Genomic DNA, 22,343 nt, shown 5'->3' on the forward strand with positions numbered 1-22,343 from the left:
TGACAGGAATGCTGCCTTTCTTAATTAGTGAACAGTAAAGTACTTTCCAAAGCCGTTGACCCACTTAGGAAATCTCCAATCTAAGCATAGTTTAGAGAGCAAGCTTTTTTTATGAACAGAATTATTTAAAAGTTATTCAATCCAAAAGGGTGTAGAAGGAAAATGTGTAATGAAGTATTATGGGATCTGGTTTTTTTTTGTACTGCACTCAAAGTGAATTCCATGAAATTTACAAACGACACAGAGGAAAAAGTAAAACAACAGAGAGAAAGTTGGCGCGAAAAATAAGTGAAATATAACAGGTAGACCCAGTGCAGGATACAAAAATCACCAAAGTTTATAGTTACTGAATAACACTTTAATACTAAAGCTAAGAATGGAGATATGGTGATTGCGCACACATTGGATGATATTCTTGCATTAAGTAAAAGTTCCCTAGGTTCTGTGGGTATAAAAAAACAACATAGGGTAATATACCTTAACACAAATAAAGTAATAAGTAACTTGGAAAACTCAATATAGTTGGCTCTAAACTATGACAGCAGATATATCAATCAGATGTGCATATGTAGGCATAGGCGTGCGCACGGGGTGTGCCGGGTGTGCCTGGGCAGACCCTAATCACACCTCCGTGCTGCACTACCTTTGGGCAGACTGACATGTCCGGTCCTCAGTCTATGACCGAGGACCCGACACAGGAGGGGGCCCGGCGGCTTGCCCACAATGCGAGGCCCCTCCTGTCCGTCTGCCCTGATGGAGATCCAGCCTCAGTCTGCAGCTCCGCCGGGAGTGAGCTGCAGACTGAGGGTCTCGCGATCTCCAGCCTGTCAGAGCGTTGCCACGGCAACGCTCTGCCTAGAGATCGCGAGACTCACCATGTGGTCTGCAGCTCACTCCCGGCGGAGCTGCAGACTGAAGAGAGAGGGCGCCCACTGGACCACCAGGGCAGGTATTTAAACCCCCCCTCTGCCCCCTGTCACTCACTGCCCCCCCACCCTGCCTCTGCCCCCATACCCCCAACCCCTGTCACTACCCTTCTACCCCCCTAACCCCTGTCACTACCCCTCTAACCCCTGTCACTACCCCCCTAACCACTGTCACTACCCCTCTACCCCCCTAACCCCTCTCACTGCCCCTCTACCCCCCTAACCCATGTCACTGCCTCTCCACCCCCTCAACCCGTCACTGCCTCTCCACTCCCCCCAACCCCTGTCACTGCCCCTCTACCCCCTAACCCCTGTAACTACCCCTCTAACCCCTGTCACTACCCCTCTACCTCCCTAACCCCTGTCACTAGCCCCTAACTCCTGTCACTACCCCTCTACCTCCCTAACCCATGTCACTGCCTCTCCAACCCCCTTAACCCCTGTTACTACCCATCCACTCCCCCACCCCCTGTCACTAACCCTCTTCCCCAACCCCTGTCACTACCCCTCTATCCCCCTAACCCCTGTCACTACCCATCTACCACCCCTAACCCCTGTCACTACTCCTCTACCCCCTAACCCCTGTCACTAACCGTCTACCCCCGCTACCTCCTGTCACTGCCCGTCCACCCCCCTACCTCCCGTTCCTCTACCCCCCTAACCTCTGTCACTGCCCCTCCACCCTCCTAACCCCTGTTGCCCACACAGTGCACCCCTCACAATCATACACACTGTACCCCACACACACTGAATCCCTCACAATTACACAAACTGTACCCCTTACAATTACATTCACTGTACCCCTCACAGTCACACACACTGCACCCTTCACAATTACACCACACGGTACCCCTCGCAATCACACACACTGCACCCCTTACACGCTGCACCGCTCACAATCACACACACACTGCACCTACGTATATTTGTATTTGTATATATATATGTGTGTGTGTGTGTGTGTGTGTATGTATGTATGTATATGTGTGTATAAAAATACATATACACGCGGCGTGTGTGTTTGTGCTTTAGGGTGCATACCCTAATGCAACAGGCTGCGCACGCCTATGTATGTAGGTATAGGTTCAGGTCCCTCAGAAGGCATCAGAAGTCCTCTGTTTGGAAATCCAGAACCAGGTAACCAAATAAATAAAAGGTAAGTACTTTTATTAAACAATATAAAATAAAATGGATAAAAAAGGCACAACGCTTTTCGACCTAGTACAAGAAGTCTTCCTCAGGTGCATATCTTGTAACATATGGACAAACACTCTTATATATCATACATAATGAGTAAATACAATTACAAATACTTGTCAGGTGAATATCTATGGACCGTCCTCTTTTCCATATATGGTGCATTTCCGGCTGGTTTTCTGGGTGGTTCCACCTCACCCAACATGGCCACCAAGCTTTTCGCTATGGGAGTGCATCCGACCTTCCAAAGATGGGCGCACGTCAGTACCATATCGCGGCTAATCGTCACTTCCGGTTACGTCTGCGAATGTAACCAGATGTAACCGGAAGTGACAATTAGCCGCGATTTAGTCTTAAACAAGTGGAACTCTGGCTTGGCTGCATCACCATCGCTGCATCGCTTTCCTAATAAACAGTTGTACTCCCAGAACTATGTGTATTATAGTCACTGGAGGGAAGAGTTATATTCACTAAACAGTGCTTCTTCCAGCTACAAGGACAATTCAGCGTAGATACTCGGCAGGAGTAAAAAATTTTCCTACTTTAGATTTTGTTACATAATACTAGACTTGTGCAGGGTGGAAAAAATGGGTTCCTCCAAACCACTTTGGTAGAAAAAAAACATTTGGGAAGAAGTTAGTTTAGTTAGTGGCACCAACAAAGTCTCCGCTGAGCTCTCCTGTAGTTGCCTATTGGGGTGGTCGGCTACAAGAAACAGGGGGTAACACAGGCAATGGCAACAAGTCCATTGGTTTCACGATCCCTTGCTCTGAGCACCATAAAACACAGAAGCTCTAATGCTGAGAAAAAAACAATTGCCTCCTGGGTGATGAATCAGATGTTACTGACATGCTGTTAATCCCACTATTCCACTATCTTTAGCATGAATATTACTAATAGTGGTGATGCTGTTGTTGGTAGTGGTGGTAGTGGTGAGGAGGTTTGAGCAGTCCTCATGGCCGAGGACATGTTTAGACTCTCAGAGGCCATGGCACTATGCTGATGGTGGACTGGGAGACACAATACCCCTTCATCGAACCATTCATCTATTTTTTCTACGAAAGATGCCATTGTTATTCAGACTCTCTTAATTTAAATTCACTGGCCCTCATATCAGTTTATGTATATATGGTGCCCTTTATGTTTTTCACACACAATTCACATACACTATTATCTTGTTTTTGCTTTTTATTATTTTTATTATATGAGTAAAGGTGATTTTACTAACCCACTAACCAACTTTCCTATTTTTGGGGACTCTTTCTCCTTTATAGGATTTACTCCTTTAAGTTCATTAAGGTACTTAGAAGGTTCATAACATTTGACTCACCTTGTATGCGACAAGGACAGCTTTCACTGAAAGAGTTAACCCCTTTCTGAAACATGCTGCCCCACCCCTTTACTTAAAGCATTTGGGTTATTTTTGTTAATAATTTACTTGGCTGACTTCCTGGTTTCATTCTTGAGAGGATCTTGGCCTGAGTACATCACTCTGTGTTTTTCTCCGACCTCCAGGATGGACCTGTCTGTGGTCAGGTGGTCGAGCATAGAGTACAACCTTCAAGACTATGTTGCCACATTCTATGACTCATTTCCAAACATCATTAAAATAACCGAGGGATTTCTGGGGAAGCAGGAGATAGATAGTGTGAGCTCCAGTACAGTAAGTACCCATGCAAGTTGCACTTCTCAACTTTCCATCAACTTCTGAGACATCAACATTTCTATTCTATAAAACTAAAGTGGTATCACTTATAGTCATATTTGTGATAATGACTATACTGACTTAGTTTTATTTTTACCTTTCCACCTGTATGGTTTAGATAAAACTGCCTGATTGCGTGTTAAACATGAGCAGGAAAAAGGAACTCAAATTTAACTTTTTATTCTAAAATTGTAACTTTATTTTTATTTTTACTTTTTTAAACCATATTTTGATATTATTATGATATTATTTTATATTGTATAATATATGTGGTTATTATTATGATATTGTTTTGTATTTTCATGTTGTAATGCCTATCTCATGTCGAACCTTTCATTAAAGAAATATAATTTGGACAATGGAGAGCAGAGAATTGTTGTGCAATAAAAAGTTTTAAACATTGCAGACTTTGGCACCTCTTATTATGTGCTAAAAAAATCCCAAATAACAATGAGATTTTTTTTGCTTTGCTACAGGCAGTACACCAGTGCTTATTTCTGAAAATAATCATTTTTTACTTATGCACAAACATAAATATTGAGGTGTTGTCCCCACAATCGCTTAAAGGGTCACTCCAGACCCCAAAAGCATGTTAGCTTGCTGAAATGCTTTATGTGTGAAGAATGTGTACTCTTTAATTCATTTTGCAAAAAGTGCAGATTTCAATAGAAATTGACACTTTTATCAATTAACTGGTAACACCCTCTTGACCTTCAAGCAGACAATAGCTTCTGTTACTTCCTGGTTTGTTTAGTTCAGTGGAGCTAAACACAAGAGGCAGCAATAGATCAGAGCACTTGTCTTGCAAAGACTTCTCATTGAACTGCATTGCAAGTCTGTGATTGGACAGCCACAGAAAGTCTGCAGGGGGTTGAGGAGGGAAGGGGGAGGGATTGCAAAGTTAGAACTGCAACTTTTGCAAGCTGTTTTAAGATATAGCTCAATGAAAATGTTTTTATCATTAAATGCATGCAGGTTTTTATGTAGGGTATATCTACTAAACAGTGATTTTTTTCATCCATTTTGCATTTGGACAGCGGATTGTCCTTTTTGATAGCTATTTATTAATTGTGAAAGCACATGCTAGGGGCCAACAAAGTTTGAGCTGTTTGTGAGGCAAAGTGGACCATTAAATACCAGTTTAACAGGAATGTAAAATGGTATAATTCCATTTTCCAGTTTATTCTCCTCCGGGATGGCCGTAACTTCAAACTAGTGTTGGTAACTGATAGCAAACATTTTCTGACTGTTGGCTGTCAATCAGCAGTTATAAAAGTGTTCACAACAAAATTCCTTAATCTTTATTCTGCCAGTACCACTGCCAAAGTTAGAGAATATAAAAATCATATAACTGGGCCTATTTGGTCTTGTCCCTGACGAAGGTGCTTGATGGCACGGAAACACGTCAGACCTTGAGCAACACGTGACACTGGGGAATTTTGCAGGTATGAGTGTGAGTGATTTTGTTTGTCTTTGTCAATACTGGATCTGTGTGTGGGCAATGACAAATTAATTAAGAACGACCTCAGCTTCCATTAGTATAGTGAGACTAATTTTGTCCCAATACAGTAAATCAGTGATATTTTATTTGTCCTAATTATATACATTTGAAGCCATCCAACAATATACAAGTATGTGTAAAGGCGAACTACCCGCTATACATTAATTTGGGGCAGCTAGTTATTAAGGGAGCAAAACTTTGCAAATTAATACGATCTTTTAGTATGCACTGCTCGGAATTATTCTTACGTACTTCTGGGGGCAGCTTGTAGCACTCGGTATTAGCTAATACAACAGGGTTGGGCAGCAAGTCTCCCAAATAAATGATTTGATGTGGCGGATGCATTGAACGTCCGTTGAAAGTTACATGCCATTACTTGGAGGCTTAACTCTGCATACCATGAGCTTATCCAAAGTGGACCTTTTTATAGACTTTCTTTGCTACATCTAATGTCACTATTAATTTTATATACATTGACTTAGGCTCTGCATTAGTATTTGATCTTATAATTGCAAAGGTGTCTCGACATGTATTCCGTTTCTTTGTAACCTCTCTTAATACATCTTCTTGCAACATTATCTTACATGATAAGATGTATCCATTAAATTTCATGATTTAGCACTTCTATCTATTGGCATATCCTCTTTTCCTCTCTCTCCCGCCAGCCATGTACGCAGGGACGCTTTGGCCGCGAGGCAAACAAGGCCTTGGGCGGCATTTTCCAGGGGGCGGCAAAAAAGCCGCCCCCAAACGCCCAGGGCAAATGCGCCTAGCAGCCAGCCCAGCAGCCAGGGAGAGGGAGAACCCCCGCCCAGCATTCCTTAAGGTAAGGAGGCTGGGGGGTTAAATAAATAAAATTAAAAAAGTGAGTGTTAATGTGAGTGAGTGTGTTTGTTAGTGTGTCTGTCTGTTAGTGTGTGTCTGTTAGTGTCTGTCTCTTAGTGTGTGTGTGTGTGTGTGTTAGTCAGTGTGTGCCTGTCTGTTAGTGTGTGTGTGTGTGTGTGTCTGTTAGTCAGTGTGTGCCTGTCTGTTAGTGTGTCTGTTAGTGTGTGTGTGTGTGTGTGTCTGTTAGTGAGTGTGAGTGTGTTTGCCTGTTAGTGAGTGAGTGTCTGTTAGTGAGTGTGAGTGCCTGTTAGTGAGTATGTGTTTCTGTCAGTGAATGTGTGTGTGTGTATTTACAATGCTGGGCAGGGGGGAAGGGTTGGGTGGGGGCGCCGGAGTTTTGTCTTGCCTAGTACGTATGGATTTTACTAGCTATAGAACTTCATATCCATAATTTCCCTATACATTTTAGCTAGCTTTAGACAGCTTTATTCCCACTAACAATATCCATTGGTTAGTTTTCACATTATTTAATGTATGTGTGCTGCTTTCACTCTATGATTTAATTACATAATTATTTTGTTTCTTGGTTTTTTTTTACGTTTTAAGGGATATCTTAATACATTAAATTTTATATATATATTGTTTTTGGTAGGCAGTTCTGTTATTGGGGACACTTTCAGTAGATATTTTTGAGTGTAGATCATTTATGAGGGTTATCCCCTTTGTAGGTTTTTACCTGGATGGTCAGCTTGGATTCCCTCATTTAGATAACACACACTGTCTTTCAAGTAAGTCTGGTGGCGCACAATCCTACTGATATTTCTTGAATAACAGGCTGTCCGATGCTCTAGCATTATTCCGTTGGCTTCCTACTTCTTGGGTAAACCAGAAAGCCAATTGTGAGAACAACAAATAGCATTAAAACCCTCAGCTTTTTTAGCACTATACACATGCTTAAGTGCCAGGTTGGCCATTAAAGACACAGATGTTTAGGATCCTTGTAAAGTTTCATTTAATATTGCCAGCCACCTAACCCATTCCCGCTGCTCGTACATTCAGTCCTGAGTTTCAGCTTTTTATTATTGGAGTCCTTTTTTTTTTTTTCACCTCCTCTGTTACTTTATTACAAATTTGTAATAAAAAAAAAATGCTTTGCAATTTACTGTAGTTATTTCTCTGTCATAGAGGAGGAAGTCAACATACTTAATTTTTTGTTGGGGAAATTCACCTGCTTTGGAAATAAATGTAATATTTGCCCTTTTTGTTTTTTGTTATCACTTTAATATATATATATATATATATATATATAAAAACATTTTGGTACCAATTGCCTGCTGCTAATTCATTAATTGTACTTTTTGCTTCCTTCGGTTTCTTTTAACGTTAATGTAATAATAGCTTATTAACTTTTGCCTTTGCTTCTTTGGGTGATATCAACAGTTTATCTTCTTTTAGTATTTGTTCATAGAATGAATCTGTGTTTGAGAATGAGTGAGACAAGGAAACGCAAGACTATCCAGCTATTGCAGGTGGCTGATGTAGATATCTGATGTTTGTGTCACAGTCCAAGACACACAAAATCAATATAGTCATGGGTAATGACCCAATCACACAGTCACGTGGCCAGCATTAGTTATATAGAGCCAACTACAGGATTCCATTGATCTTTGTTCTGCCGGTATTACCAAAGTCAGAGACTATGAGCATCTTAAAACTGGGCCTAATCTATGAGCCGTTATATAAAGCCAATTTAAGGAATTTATTACGGACCCATCGCAGCACAGAAATACTTTCATCCTGAAGTCTACAAAAAAATTACTATAGAATTATGCATTGTGAACCAAATCAAGAGGGTGCTAGAGGCTCAGTTTGGCAGTGTCCCATAAGTGATTTGAGTCTGCAAGGGAAGGAGGGTTTTGCTGTTTAAATAGTTTGTTACCATTATTAATCCCGATAATAAAAACAGTTTGGCATTTTGTGGCATTGTCATTGAAAAACAGCATTAATTCTATATAATATGCAATACTACAATTGCATCGCAACACACTTTAGAGTTATTCACTAATGTGTGAATAATAGTGAATTTAAAGTGAATGTCAAATTTTAGGACGAAATAGTCAAAAGAAAAATTCAGCCATGTTTTAAGCTCAGCGGATTTGACCGAACATTCGAAATTCACTTTACATTTTCAGTTCCGTGAAAGACCTTAATTTGTATGTAATTATTTCTGTCACCAAGCTACAAAAAGGAATATATTGATTTATGTCGGTTATAAAGAGTGAACATAATAAAATCGCATCATGCACTTCAGTCATGTAGTTGTGCTTCCAGTTTGAATACTCTATTAATGAAATTACTGCTGTAGGAAGATACAGTTCCCACCCCGGTTTTATCAATGTCACTTGTCAATTACGCACAATTCCTGGGTTAAAAATTAAACCTCACAGGTTAACACTGAGCATTATTTATAATGTCTCTATCACTTTAAGGAGTGTTTTCTAGATTACCTGTAGAAATTGGTTTCTTTTCTTTACGTCAATTGAGTAACATTTGAAGATTCCTGTCATGTCTAGTTACACATAAACTTAATAATGATAGCAGATTTATTTATAAAATATTTTACCAGGAAGGATACATTGAGATTTCTCTCGTTTTTTAAAGTATGTCCTGGGTCCCCAAAACATTGCATTAATACAATAGGGTACAATAAAATACAAAAACAATATTAATACACAATATATACAAAATCTAACATAGAACAGGTAGGAAATATATAATCAACCATGACAGGTGCATTCTGTTTTGAGATATGTAGCGAGGGATCTCTTAAAGCCAACTGACTCAGCCAGTCCAACAGCTTTCTATCTAAACTTTTTATTTTTGTCGACTTCTCAAGACTAGGCGGAAGGTGCCAAAGATCATACGAGAGAATAATTCTTGTATAAATTATTTGAGTTTTTGTACCAGAAATGCATAGTTTAGAATTTCTTAACTTTTTTTGATTATTTTTCAAATAATAGAACAATTTAGAATACGTGGAGGGCATTAGAAGCAGAACGTTCCAGCAGATGGAATTAAGAGCAGTACATTACAAGACAAGTTCTAAGACAAACAGTAACAGTTGCGAATGGATAAAAACAGAGAGCGGTTTACGTAATTATTTCTAAGTAAAAACAAACAAGTATATTATTTACTCTGTGTTTTATTGCTACAAAGTTTATTTGGGATGTGGCTTCAACGCAAACAGCTTAATATTTTGTAGACTTAAATAGTTGGAACTGTGTGTGTGTGTGTGTGTGTGTGTGTTTGCAATATTACCAAAGAGGGAAATGGCCAAGGAGAATATACAGGGAGTGCTGAATTATTAGGCAAGTTGTATTTTTGAGGATTCATTTTATTATTGAACAACAACCATGTTCTCAATGAACCCAAAAAAACTCATTAATATCAAAGCTGAATATTTTTGGAAGTAGTTTTTAGTTTGTTTTTAGTTTTAGCTATTTTAGGGGGATATCTGTGTGTGCAGGTGACTATTACTGTGCATAATTATTAGGCAACTTAACAAAAAACAAATATATACCCATTTCAATTATTTATTTTTACCAGTGAAACCAATATAACATCTCAACATTCACAAATATACATTTCTGACATTCAAAAACAAAACAAAAACAAATCAGTGACCAATATAGCCACCTTTCTTTGCAAGGACACTCAAAAGCCTGCCATCCATGGATTCATGGTGTTTTGATCTGTTCACCATCAACATTGCGTGCAGAAGCAACCACAGCCTCCCAGACACTGTTCAGAGAGGTGTACTGTTTTCCCTCCTTGTAAATCTCACATTTGATGATGGACCACAGGTTCTCAATGGGGTTCAGATCAGGTGAACAAGGAGGCCATGTCATTAGATTTTCTTCTTTTATACCCTTTCTTGCCAGCCACGCTGTGGAGTACTTGGACGCGTGTGATGGAGGATTGTCCTGCATGAAAATCATGTTTTTCTTGAAGGATGCAGACTTCTTCCTGTACCACTGCTTGAAGAAGGTGTCTTCCAGAAACTGGCAGTAGGACTGGGAGTTGAGCTTGACTCCATCCTCAACCCGAAAAGGCCCCACAAGCTCATCTTTGATGATACCAGCCCAAACCAGTACTCCACCTCCACCTTGCTGGCGTCTGAGTCGGACTGGAGCTCTCTGCCCTTTACCAATCCAGCCACGGGCCCATCCATCTGGCCCATCAAGACTCACTCTCATTTCATCAGTCCATAAAACCTTAGAAAAATCAGTCTTGAGATATTTCTTGGCCCAGTCTTGACGTTTAAGCTTGTGTGTCTTGTTCAGTGGTGGTCGTCTTTCAGCCTTTCTTACCTTGGCCATGTCTCTGAGTATTGCACACCTTGTGCTTTTGGGCACTCCAGTGATGTTGCAGCTCTGAAATATGGCCAAACTGGTGGCAAGTGGCATCTTGGCAGCTGCACGCTTGACTTTTCTCAGTTCATGGGCAGTTATTTTGCGCCTTGGTTTTTCCACACGCTTCTTGCGACCCTGTTGACTATTTTGAATGAAACGCTTGATTGTTCGATGATCACGCTTCAGAAGCTTTGCAATTTTAAGAGTGCTGCATCCCTCTGCAAGATATCTCACTATTTTTGACTTTTCTGAGCCTGTCAAGTCCTTCTTTTGACCCATTTTGCCAAAGGAAAGGAAGTTGCCTAATAATTATGCACACCTGATATAGGGTGTTGATGTCATTAGACCACACCCCTTCTCATTACAGAGATGCACATCACCTAATATGCTTAATTGGTAGTAGGCTTTCGAGCCTACACAGCTTGGAGTAAGACAACATGCATAAAGATGATGTGGTCAAAATTCTCATTTGCCTAATAATTCTGCACTCCCTGTATAATGAGGAACATGAGGGGGCAAGTTCAGGAAAGGGTTAACAGGTAAAAAAAAAAAAGCAAATATGCAGCAGTGAATGGACAAAGTCAGCAGAAGAAAAGAAAGAGGGAGATGTAGATGGTTTGTAAAGTTATGTGTATGAAGCTATATATACACATACATACATTTATATACACACCTACATACATAAAGACACATACATACATACTTGTACTTTTACGTGTACATATAAGACCAGTGTTTTTTTTTTTTTAATGAATCAATAATGAATAGTCGCACTTGATTTAACGCCTTCACAATCCAGCACTTTTTGATTAAAAATTTACTAGCATTTTGTTTAACATGGCCCAAGCATATTTGAGGCAAGGGATGCATAACTAGCATATAAACATATTACAACACAGCCCATTTATGTATAGATTGGTTAGCATGCAAACTTAAAGGGACACTATAGTCACCAAAACAACAACTGTAGCTTAATGAAGCCGTTTTGGTGTATAGATCATGCCCCTTCAGTCTCACTGCTCAATTCTCTGCTATTAAGCAGTTAAATCACTATGTTTATGTAGCACGAGCCAAACAGGATTCCCCTATTTTGTTTAAGCTGCTGGTTGTATCATGTAATCTAGCCAACATATTTTCCATCTCGTGATGTTCGATAAATAGAAGTGCAAATCAGCTAAACTGAATTGAGAGTAATTCTAAAGTAACTTCCCCAGAGTTTGCCATTGAGTGCTGCGTACAATACTCCAAGTCAGATCGCACCAGTGTTCTGTACAATGGCATGAGCACTTCAAATCCCTTTAACATAAAAGTACTCCTATATCTGACTGTATAAAAGACTTGTAGATCACCAGAGTTGATGATTAAATTACCAAAATAATTGCGGCATCATTTATTTTTTTTGAACATTAAATCACACCGCATTAAATCAAGTTGTGTGTCAGCTCAATTGTCTGTCGAGGCAAACCTTGCCATCAGCAAACAAAATGATCTGCTAGAGTTCCACTAAACTTTAACCTTAACTTTCCATTCTTTGGTAGAAGAAATAGTTACATTGAACCTTTACTTAGAATGGTTAGAATAAATAGCAAGCACAGTATAAATATATGGGAGGCTTTCCTTTAACCCCTTAAGCTGCTTGTAGCATTGTTCTTCCATCAATCATTTATTACTATTTTTTAAAAATATTTTACATAACCTTTTAGACCCCAACCAGTGGACAAATAGGTGGACCGTCTGAGTAAAAAGCATAATAAAAATTACTTTGTAATCAGTAGAATGTTTACTGATCATTCTAGCTATCAGTGACTAACCCTCTCCTCCACACAACAAGGATAAGTATGTTCTTGGAGTCTCGAAAATAGTATAATAATAGTGACCCATGATTACCCCTTATTAAAGCAAAAACTGAATTGAGTACTTCCAAGTACCTGGAAAGGCCCCAGCCACCCATTGAAGAATCCCCATTATTAATATATATTGTGTCTATGTCTCATTTTTCCTACATCCCAAGTTATAGGAGGGTAATGTATGGCTTTCATGATAAGGGAAGGGAGTAACACGTGTCATGATACAGTCGTGATAAAGAAAGGTGATGCATGTCATGATATGTCATTATATGGGAGGGTAATACATTTCTATATGCTCTGTATATGCAATGATGCAATACCCAAGTGCCATTGTCAAAATACTAAAGGACCAAGGGAAGCTAAGACCCCTGATACCCGAGTAAAGCAACAAAGACAAGTTCGGGCCAAGGGAACAGTTCCTAGAATTTCCAATTGTTCCTGGTGGCAAGGTAAAATATATATTTTGCTTTTATGAAAATCGTTCTTAAAGCTCTGTGGTTGTTTTGTGGCACTCAGTCCATCCCAGGTATATTCTGTGTAATTTTCTGTATATTATCTCTAGATCGTATTACTAAGGAATGGACCATTCCTATGGAGTCAAGTGAACCCTTTGGCTTTTCTACCTATTTTAGAATCAGTCATGTTCATTGTGTGTAGATCATGTTTTTCTACTTTCTTTTTGCCTTAAGGCAGCCTGTAATTCAATGAGGTGAACAGGCATGTGAGATGTTGGCACGTGGTATAGATACAGTGAGGGAAAAAAGTACTTGATCCCCTGCTGATTTTGAAATACTTATTTCACTTATTGACATGTAAATCAATCTGTAACTTTTTTGACATGCGTTTTTCTGGATTTCTTTTTTCGTTATTCTGTCTCTCACTGTTAAAAATACACCTTCCATTAAAAATATAGACTGATAATTTCTTTGTCAGTGGGCAAATGTTCAAAATTTAGCAGGGGATCAAATACTTTTTCTCCTCACTGTAGCATCTCTAATAATAAGCATCTAACATGTTGATCTTTGGATACATTTCCTCTTCAGATTATGTAACCATAATGATCTGGTAATGAGTCTACATTTGAATGTGCCACTCTTTAACAGGATGCAATATCTTTCCCCTGGTGGTAAATAAGTTGAGCATTCCATAATAATATATAGGGATGTGCATGGGCAAAAAATTTGGTTCGGCACTTCCGAAATTCAGCGCTTTGGCAATTCCCTAACCATAAACTCTACCTCTAACCCTACCCCTAACTCCATACCCCTAACCCCATACCCTTACCCCTAATCCCAACCCTAACCACCACAACCACTTACACATCTAGGGTTAGGGGTAGGGTTAGATTTCTGTCATCATTACCATCATTTTCCCTCCCTGTCCTGTTTTGCCACTTTTCAGAAATCCAAAGCATTTCGGCACTTCCAAAATTCGGACATTCGGAAACATCAGAGTGTCCGAATTGCCGAAATTCATCCGAATTTGCATTCGGAACTAAACGAATTGCACATGCCCAATAATAAAACGTAATCAAGGATTACAGAAAAAAACAGATATAAACTACAACAAAATGAATCAGGATGCTGGTGGGAAAAGGCTGACTGGAGATGGACCACGACACAGTGTGACAGAGGGTGAACGAATGTCAGAGACATCTTTTAAAATACCCATTGTGCATCATTGGCAATGCTCTTTGGCATAGACTATTAAACGAGAATGTCCTATTTCGCGCTAAATTTTTTTGCTTTTAAAACAATAGACACATGGAAAATAGTGACCTTTTGAGGTAGTGCTATCTTTACAAAAGCCTGTCTTTAAACAGAAACATTCTTTTCTATTTAAGGTAAACACTTTGTCCTTGGAGGAAGTAGGTTTGAAAAAAAACACGCTACTGTTCTACAGGGTTTTTTTTTTCTTGTGAATTATACAGAAATAACCATACAGTTAAGCCTAGAGTTATATAGTAATTGTGTTCTTATAAAATGGGTTACTTAAAGAAATTTGCTTAAAACCCATATTTCTGGATTTCTTTACTTATAGAATTTTACTGAAGCGTTGAATGTATTTGGCTTCATTCACAACCACCTGGTTTGGTGGAAGGACCTTAGGACCTTCCGGCAATTATGCAGATCACAGAGCGATGCTTGTCTGATTACTTGTACTGTAGATGTAATAGCAGTTATAGTTCAGCATTCTGCTGAAACATTGAGGTCGTAACTTCTAATGCAGTTTGTGAGAAATTTCATCCTTGGTAGTTGGCTCACGTGAAACATTGCCACAACGTACATTTTAAGATTATTGTGAAGTCTAGTAAGTCCCATTTGAACTTTAACTGACAACTATTTAGGCAGATATCATCATCATCAGCCCTAGTAAGCAACTTCTCACTGAATGCAGCACTGCTGCATTAAAAGAACACTATAGGGCCAGGAACGCAAACATTAATTCCTGACCCTATAGTGTTAAAACCACCATCAAGTACCCCTGCCTTCCCCCCTAACTATAGGTTGAACTTACTGTTATTCCAGTCTGTTGCTGCTGGCTCTCCCCTTGATCTACCTGCTTGGCTGACATCATCAGAAGTGATTCTCTGAGCTAATCACAATTCTTTCTCATAGGATTGGCTGTCAAGCAGGGGAGGGCTGGCAGCCTTAGGCCTGGGGGGCAAAACCAGTCAAGTGGCCCATTGCGCCACCAAATCAGTTCACCATCCATGCCCACCTTTTCCTGGTTTTATAACGGATATTGATGTTATGCTAATCAGTAGCTCTTTGCCATACCCACTCCTTCATGGCTCTGACTTTCAATGTTGTCAGAGCACAGGCTGAGAATCTCTGAGCCTGTGCTCTGACTCACTAACTGAGCGCTGGAACCACGAGGGAGAGGATATGATCTGACTGCACCTACTGCTGGTGCGCACCAGTGGACCACCAGCGAATCGTTTAAATTAAATATGCTGGTGTACCCAACTTGTGAGCTGTGTTGGCCGCCGGGTGCCTCTGTTGTCATGGCACCCTGCGTGACCGCACAGCTTGCCCACCCCAACGGCTGGCCCTGCTGACACACACTGACGTTACTCCTTAGACATCCCTCAATATTAATACAGACATCAGAGTAAACACCAATAAACTGTGGAAACAGAGCTGATCCCCCCAAATTTATAAAGGTTTGCTTAGAGGATTTATTGTAAGATTAAATCATGCCTCCTCCTCTCTCTCCCCCATGCGCTGCTCTGTAGGCTGGGAGGAAGTGAAGAGTAATCACAGTCTCCCAGCACAACGCCACCTGTGGCTGCATGGGGAACAGCTGTTTAATGTAATGCCTGCAGGACGGCCAGCTGCCGCAGAACCTCTTTGTTTCCGTCTCTGCAAAGGGCTCCAGGCACTGCTTGTTGTGAGTGTGAGCCACTGTAAATTAGGGGTAGAGGGCAGAGGGCACTTGCACTGCGGTCAAGACGGGTCTGGGCAGGAGGAGAGTGCAGTGCAATCAGTGAACTCCCCTCCTGTAGGTCACCAGAAGACTGGTGCACCTGCCTAAGATCAGAGCCGGTGCAAGGAATTTTGCCGCCCTAGACAAAATATAAATTTGCCGCCCCCCCATGTGACATCACAATGCCCCACCCATATGATCTGCCATATGAACTAACGCCAGTGCTGCACACAGTGTGTGTTTACATTAAAAAGCCTGCAGGGACCAGCTATAGACACCACAACCACTTCATTAAGCTATAGTGTCCCTTTATGTGAGGTAAATTATAGATTAGTGTCACTAATAATATACTAGATTGCCTACTTACAATTAGATGAGGATGATGATGAGCTGCAGTTTGGCTCCACTGGTCTGGTGTAGAACAGGATCTCTGGAGGCTGTTTGCAACTGTGGTCACAAAATTCAATGTTCTGGGAGAATTAGAAGCAGCTCCATTTTTGGGGGGCCTCTTACACAGCTCAAGGTCTGGGCCCCAGGGCCTGACTGTGAGTATGCCCATAAGGCCCACTCATAAGTCCACTTATATGTTCCACCCACCCATGAGTTCCCTCACAGGGAGTGGAGTGTGTAGGGGATGTGTTATGAGTTATTGTAGAGGATCTAATATGTGTGCTTATGGTATGTAGTTTATAGGGATATCAGTTTGTGCAGGTGATGCAGTGTGTTTGTGTGTAGTGGAAGCAGTGTGTATTTGTGTATAAGGGATGTATTATGTGTTTCTGGTTGTGTGTAAGGGATGCATTGTGTGAATCTGTGTTTGTATGCATAAGGGATGCAAGGTGTGTGTCTGTATGTGTGTGCATTGAGTGTAAGAGATGCATTGTGTTTCTGTGTGTATGTAAGAAAAGCAGTGTGTGTGTGTGTTTGCATTGTCTGTTTCTGTGTATGTGTGCAAAGGATGCATTGTATTTGTGTGGGGGTTGCATTGTGTGTGTGTGTAATGGATGCATTGTGTGTTTCTCTGTGTTTCTCTGTGTGTAAGGGAAGCATGTTGTGTTTCTGTGTATGTATAGGGATGCATTGTGTGTTTCTGTGTATGTATAGAGATGCATTGTGTGTGTGTGTGTACGCATAGTGTGAAAGAGCTCCGTCTTGCCCCCTGTCCTATAGAGCTGTCCCTTAGAGCTTCTTAACCCTCTTCTTACTCCCCCTTCTTCTTCTTACCCCCTCTTCTTCTTCTTCTTACACCCCCCTTCTTCTTACCCCCTTCTTCTTCTTACTCCCCCTTCTTCTTCTTCTTATCTCCCCTCCTTCTTATTCCCCCTCTCCCTCTTCTTACTCCCCCCCCCCTTACCCCCTCTTTTTCTTATCTCCCCTCCTTCTTATTCCCCCTCTCCCTCTTCTTACTCCCCCTCCCCTTACCCCCTCTTTTTCTTATCTCCCCTCCTTCTTACTCCCCCCTCTTCTTACTCCCCTTCCCCCTCTTCTTCTTACTCCCCCTCCCCCTCTTCTTCTTACTTCCCCTTCTTCTTACCCCCCTTTTTCTTATCTCCCCTCCTTCTTATTCCCCCCTCTTCTTACTCACCCCCTTCTTTTTCTTATCTCCCCTCCTTCTTACTGCCCCCTCTTCTTACTCCCCCCTCCCCCTCTCCCTACTCCCCCTCCCTCTCTTCTTCTTACTCCCCCCTCCCTCTCTTCTTACTCCCCCTCCCCTCTTACTCCCCCCTCTCTCTCTTCTTACCCCTCCCCTCTTACTCTCCCCCTCCCCTCTTCTTACTCCCCCCTTCCCTCTTCTTACTCCCCCCCTCCCCTCTTCTTACTCCCCCCTCCCTCTCCTTACTCCCCCCCTCCCCTCTTCTTATTCCCCTCCCCTCTTCTTATTCCCCCCTCTTCTTATTCCCCCCTCCCCTCTTCTTATTCCCCCCTCTCCCCTCTTCTTATCCCCACCCCTCTCCCCTCTTCTTATCCCCCCTCTCCCCTCTTCTTATTCCCCCCTCTCCCCTCTTCTTATTCCCCCCTCTCCCCTCTTCTTATTCCCCCCCTCTCCCCTCTTCTTATTCCCCCCCTCCCCTCTTCTTATCCCCCCTCCCGTCTTCTTATTCCCCCCTCTCCCCTCTTCTTATCCCCCCTCTCCCGTCTTCTTATTCCCCCCTCTCCCCTCTTCTTATTCCCCCCTCTTCTTATTCCCCCCTCTCCCCTCTTCTTATTCCCCCCTCTCCCCTCTTCTTATTCCCCCCTCTCCCCTCTTCTTATCCCCCCTCCCCTCTTCTTATCCCCCCTCCCCTCTTCTTATTCCCCCCTCCCCTCTTCTTATCCCCCCTCTCCCCTCTTCTTATCCCCCTCTCCCCTCTTCTTATCCCCCCTCTCCCCTCTTCTTATCCCCCCTCTCCCCTCTTCTTATCCCCCTCTCCCCTCTTCTTATCCCCCTCTCCCCTCTTCTTATCCCCCCTCTCCCCTCTTCTTATTCCCCCCTCTCCCCTCTTCTTATCCCCCCTCCCCTCTTCTTATCTCCCCTCTTCTTATTCGCCCCCCTCCCCTCTTCTTATGCCCCCCTCCCCTCTTCTTATCCCCTCTCCCCTCTTCTTATGCCCCCCTCTCCCCTCTTCTTATGCCCCCCTCTCCTCTCCCCTCTTCTTATCCCCCTCTCCCCTCTTCTTATGCCCCCCTCTCCCCTCATCTCCCCTCCCCTCTTCTTATCCCCCCTCCCCTCTTCTTATCCCCCCTCCCCTCTTCTTATCCCCCTCTCCCCTCTTCTTATCCCCCTCTCCCCTCTTCTTATCCCCCCTCTCCCCTCTTCTTATCCCCCTCTCCCCTCTTCTTATTCCCCCCTCTCCCCTCTTCTTATCCCCCCTCCCCTCTCTTCTTATCTCCCCTCTTCTTATTCGCCCCCTCCCCTCTTCTTATGCCCCCTCCCCTCTTCTTATCCCCCCTCCCCTCTTCTTATGCCCCCCTCTCCCCTCTTCTTATGCCCCCCTCTCCTCTCCCCTCTTCTTATCCCCCCTCTCCCCTCTTCTTATTCCCCCCCTCTCCCCTCTTCTTATTCCCCCCCTCTCCCCTTTTCTTATCCCCCCCTCTCCCCTCTTCTTATTCCCCCCACCCTCTCCCCTCTTCTTATTCCCCCCCACCCTCTCCCCTCTTCTTATTCCCCCCACCCTCTCCCCTCTTCTTATTCCCCCACCCTCTCCCCTCTTCTTATTCCCCCCACCCCCTCCCCTCTTCTTATTCCCCCCACCCCCTCCCCTCTTCTTATCCCCCCTCCCCTCTTCTTATTCCCCCCACCCTCTCCCCTCTTCTTATTCTTATCTCCCCTCTTCTTATTCGCCCCCCTCCCCTCTTCTTATGCCCCCCTCCCCTCTTCTTATCCCCTCTCCCCTCTTCTTATGCCCCCCTCTCCCCTCTTCTTATGCCCCCCTCTCCTCTCCCCTCTTCTTATCCCCCTCTCCCCTCTTCTTATGCCCCCCTCTCCCCTCATCTCCCCTCCCCTCTTCTTATCCCCCCTCCCCTCTTCTTATCCCCCCTCCCCTCTTCTTATCCCCCTCTCCCCTCTTCTTATCCCCCTCTCCCCTCTTCTTATCCCCCCTCTCCCCTCTTCTTATCCCCCTCTCCCCTCTTCTTATTCCCCCCTCTCCCCTCTTCTTATCCCCCCTCCCCTCTCTTCTTATCTCCCCTCTTCTTATTCGCCCCCTCCCCTCTTCTTATGCCCCCTCCCCTCTTCTTATCCCCCCTCCCCTCTTCTTATGCCCCCCTCTCCCCTCTTCTTATGCCCCCCTCTCCTCTCCCCTCTTCTTATCCCCCCTCTCCCCTCTTCTTATTCCCCCCCTCTCCCCTCTTCTTATTCCCCCCCTCTCCCCTTTTCTTATCCCCCCCTCTCCCCTCTTCTTATTCCCCCCACCCTCTCCCCTCTTCTTATTCCCCCCCACCCTCTCCCCTCTTCTTATTCCCCCCACCCTCTCCCCTCTTCTTATTCCCCCACCCTCTCCCCTCTTCTTATTCCCCCCACCCCCTCCCCTCTTCTTATTCCCCCCACCCCCTCCCCTCTTCTTATCCCCCCTCCCCTCTTCTTATTCCCCCCACCCTCTCCCCTCTTCTTATTCCCCCCCTCCCTTCTTCTTACCCCCTCCCCTGTAGCGTGGCCGAGCTGCTTTCCTGTCCGCGGTCCCGGCCGGAGTGATGGGAAAGTGCACGCTCAGTGTGCACTTCCTGTCAATCCGGCTGGTTACAGGAAACAGAAACTCCGCGCGGAACAGGAGTTTCTGTTTCCTGTAACCGGCCGGACTGACAGGAAGTGCACACTCAGTGTGCACTTTCCTATCACTCCGGCCGGGACTGCGGACTGGAGACCGGCTCGGCCACGCTACAGGGGAGGGGAGGGAGGGAAAAGCTGCTGCAGCCGCCTGAGCGCTCTTTACAGAGCGCTCGGCGGCTGTAGCATTTAAAGGGCCGGTCCTAAAAGAATTTCGGGCGGCCTGGGGGACAATTGCCTCCCTGCCCCCCGGCCCAGCCCGCCCCTGCTGTCAAGGAGGCAGATCAGGGGCAGAGCCAGCACAAGTCAAACACAGCCCTGGCCAATCAGCGTCTCCTCATAGAGATACATTGAACCAAAGCATCTCTATGAGGAAAGTTCAGTGTCTCCATGCAGAGGGTGGAGACACTGAATGGCAGTGCTGTTCACTGTGCAGCACTGCCACAGGAAGCACCTCTAGTGGCCATCAGAGGAGTGAGACATTTTCAAACTGTAATACACTGCAAAGACAGAAATAAGACAATGTAGAGGAAAAACTAACTCACCAACAAAAGCAAAAATACAGGGCAGTAGCAGGGTCGTACTGGCCCACTGGGATACCGGGAAATTTCACAGTGGGCCGCAGCACCTGGGGCCGGGCAGACAGCCCAAATCATCATGCTTATAATGTAATGTAAGCATTTTCCCCTCGGACTGTGCCAGCCTGAGTCAGTCCAAGGGGAGTAAAGAGGAAGGAACTGGGGGCTGGTGTGGCTGCAATTAGGCTGCTGGCAGCCGGAGGGAGACCTGTCAGTCTCCCTTCAAAATTTACAGCAATTCCGACTGCATGCCCCACCCCTGCATTAAGGCTCGACCTCCTGAAGGGAAACTCCGACACCCGCACGCAAGCTCCACCCGCACGTTGCTGACCCAGTTGGAAAGAAGAGGCCACATAATGGCAACTTCACCTATCAGTGCCAGGTAAGCTTCTGCCATGACAGTGATTGTGTGTGTGCCTGCTAGTGAGTGAGCTTGTGGGTGTGCCTGCTAGTGAGTGAGCTTGTATGTGTGTGTGTGTGTGTGTGCCTGCTAGTGAGTGCGCGTGTGTGTGTGTGTGTGCGCTAGTGAGTGAGCTTGTGTGTGTGTGCCTGCTAGTGAGGGAGCATGTGTGTGTGCTAGTGAATGAGCTTGTGTGTGTGCACTACTGAATGAGCTTGTGTGTGTGCGCTAGTGAATGAGCTTGTGTGTGTGTCTGCTAGTGAGTGAGCTTGTGTGTGTGTGTGTGTGTGTGTGTGTGTGTGCGCCTGCTTTTGCGAGAGCTTGTGTGTGTCTGCTAGAGGGTGAGCTTGTGTGTGTGTGTGTGTGTGTGTGTGTGTGTGCTAGTGAATGAGCTTGTGTGTGCGCTAGTGAATGAGCTTGTGTGTGTGTCTGCTAGTGAGTGAGCTTGTGTGTGTGTGCCTGCTTTTGAGAGAGCTTGTGTGTGTGTGTGCCTGCTAGTGAGTGCACTTGTGTGTGTGCGCTAGTGAGTGAGCTTGTGTCTGTGTGCCTGCTAGTGAGTGAGCATGTGTGTGTGCGCTAGTGAATGAGCTTGTGTGTGTGTCTGCTAGTGAGTGAGCTTGTGTGTGTGTGTGTGCCTGCTATTGAGTGAGCTTGTGTGTGTGTGCCTGCTATTGAGTGAGCTTGTGTGTGTGTGTCTGCTAGAGGGTGAGCTTGTCTGTGCGCTAGTGAATGAGCTTGTCTGTGCGCTAGTGAGTGAGCTTGTGTGTGTGTAAAAATGTAAGAAATCCCCCTGTTTCCAAATAGTAAAGGACGTTTCAATCGGTCATATTGTTCTTACAGTCAGGGAGGGGGACTACATTGACTCTACCATTTCACTTTCAGCATTACATTAACCAAAGAATGCTATAAATTGATATAACCGTTTTAATATCTATATTTTAGAAATATATGATTTAACTTTATTTACTATATGTGGGCATTCTGCAGACATTATTTTTACATTATTTAGCAATATTCAGAATGCTGCACTACTAGTAATGTAGTAATGCTTTCGTGGTTATTGAAAACACCTACAAGCATGATATTAGACCATTTTTATTTATCTATTTTTGTCACACCGACTGTGTGTGAGAAAACAGCTAACTGTCATTTTATTCAGTAAATTGTATGGCATTTTATTTTGCATAACTGGCTTTTCTTCTTGTTAATCCATGTCAAACATGTTGTCAAGAGGAACTAAACTTCTGTTTGTTCCCTATTTTATTATTTTAACAGATAGT

General features: G+C 43.6%; 1 protein-coding gene across 1 annotated transcript in view; it reads left to right on the forward strand.

Annotated features, from left to right (window-relative positions):
* Positions 1 to 3,593: 3,593 nt before the first annotated feature.
* LOC134601426 (uncharacterized) overlaps positions 3,594 to 22,343 on the forward strand; it is a 49,690-nt gene continuing 30,940 nt past the window's right edge. The window contains exon 1 of the mRNA XM_063445911.1: positions 3,594 to 3,786. Within this exon, the coding sequence (XP_063301981.1) occupies positions 3,640 to 3,786 (147 nt within the window). The 5' untranslated portion in view covers positions 3,594 to 3,639. The remainder of the gene's footprint in view (positions 3,787 to 22,343) is intronic.

Source organism: Pelobates fuscus, chromosome 3 (assembly GCF_036172605.1).
Source record: "Pelobates fuscus isolate aPelFus1 chromosome 3, aPelFus1.pri, whole genome shotgun sequence".
In the NCBI taxonomy this organism is placed as follows: domain Eukaryota; kingdom Metazoa; phylum Chordata; class Amphibia; order Anura; family Pelobatidae; genus Pelobates; species Pelobates fuscus.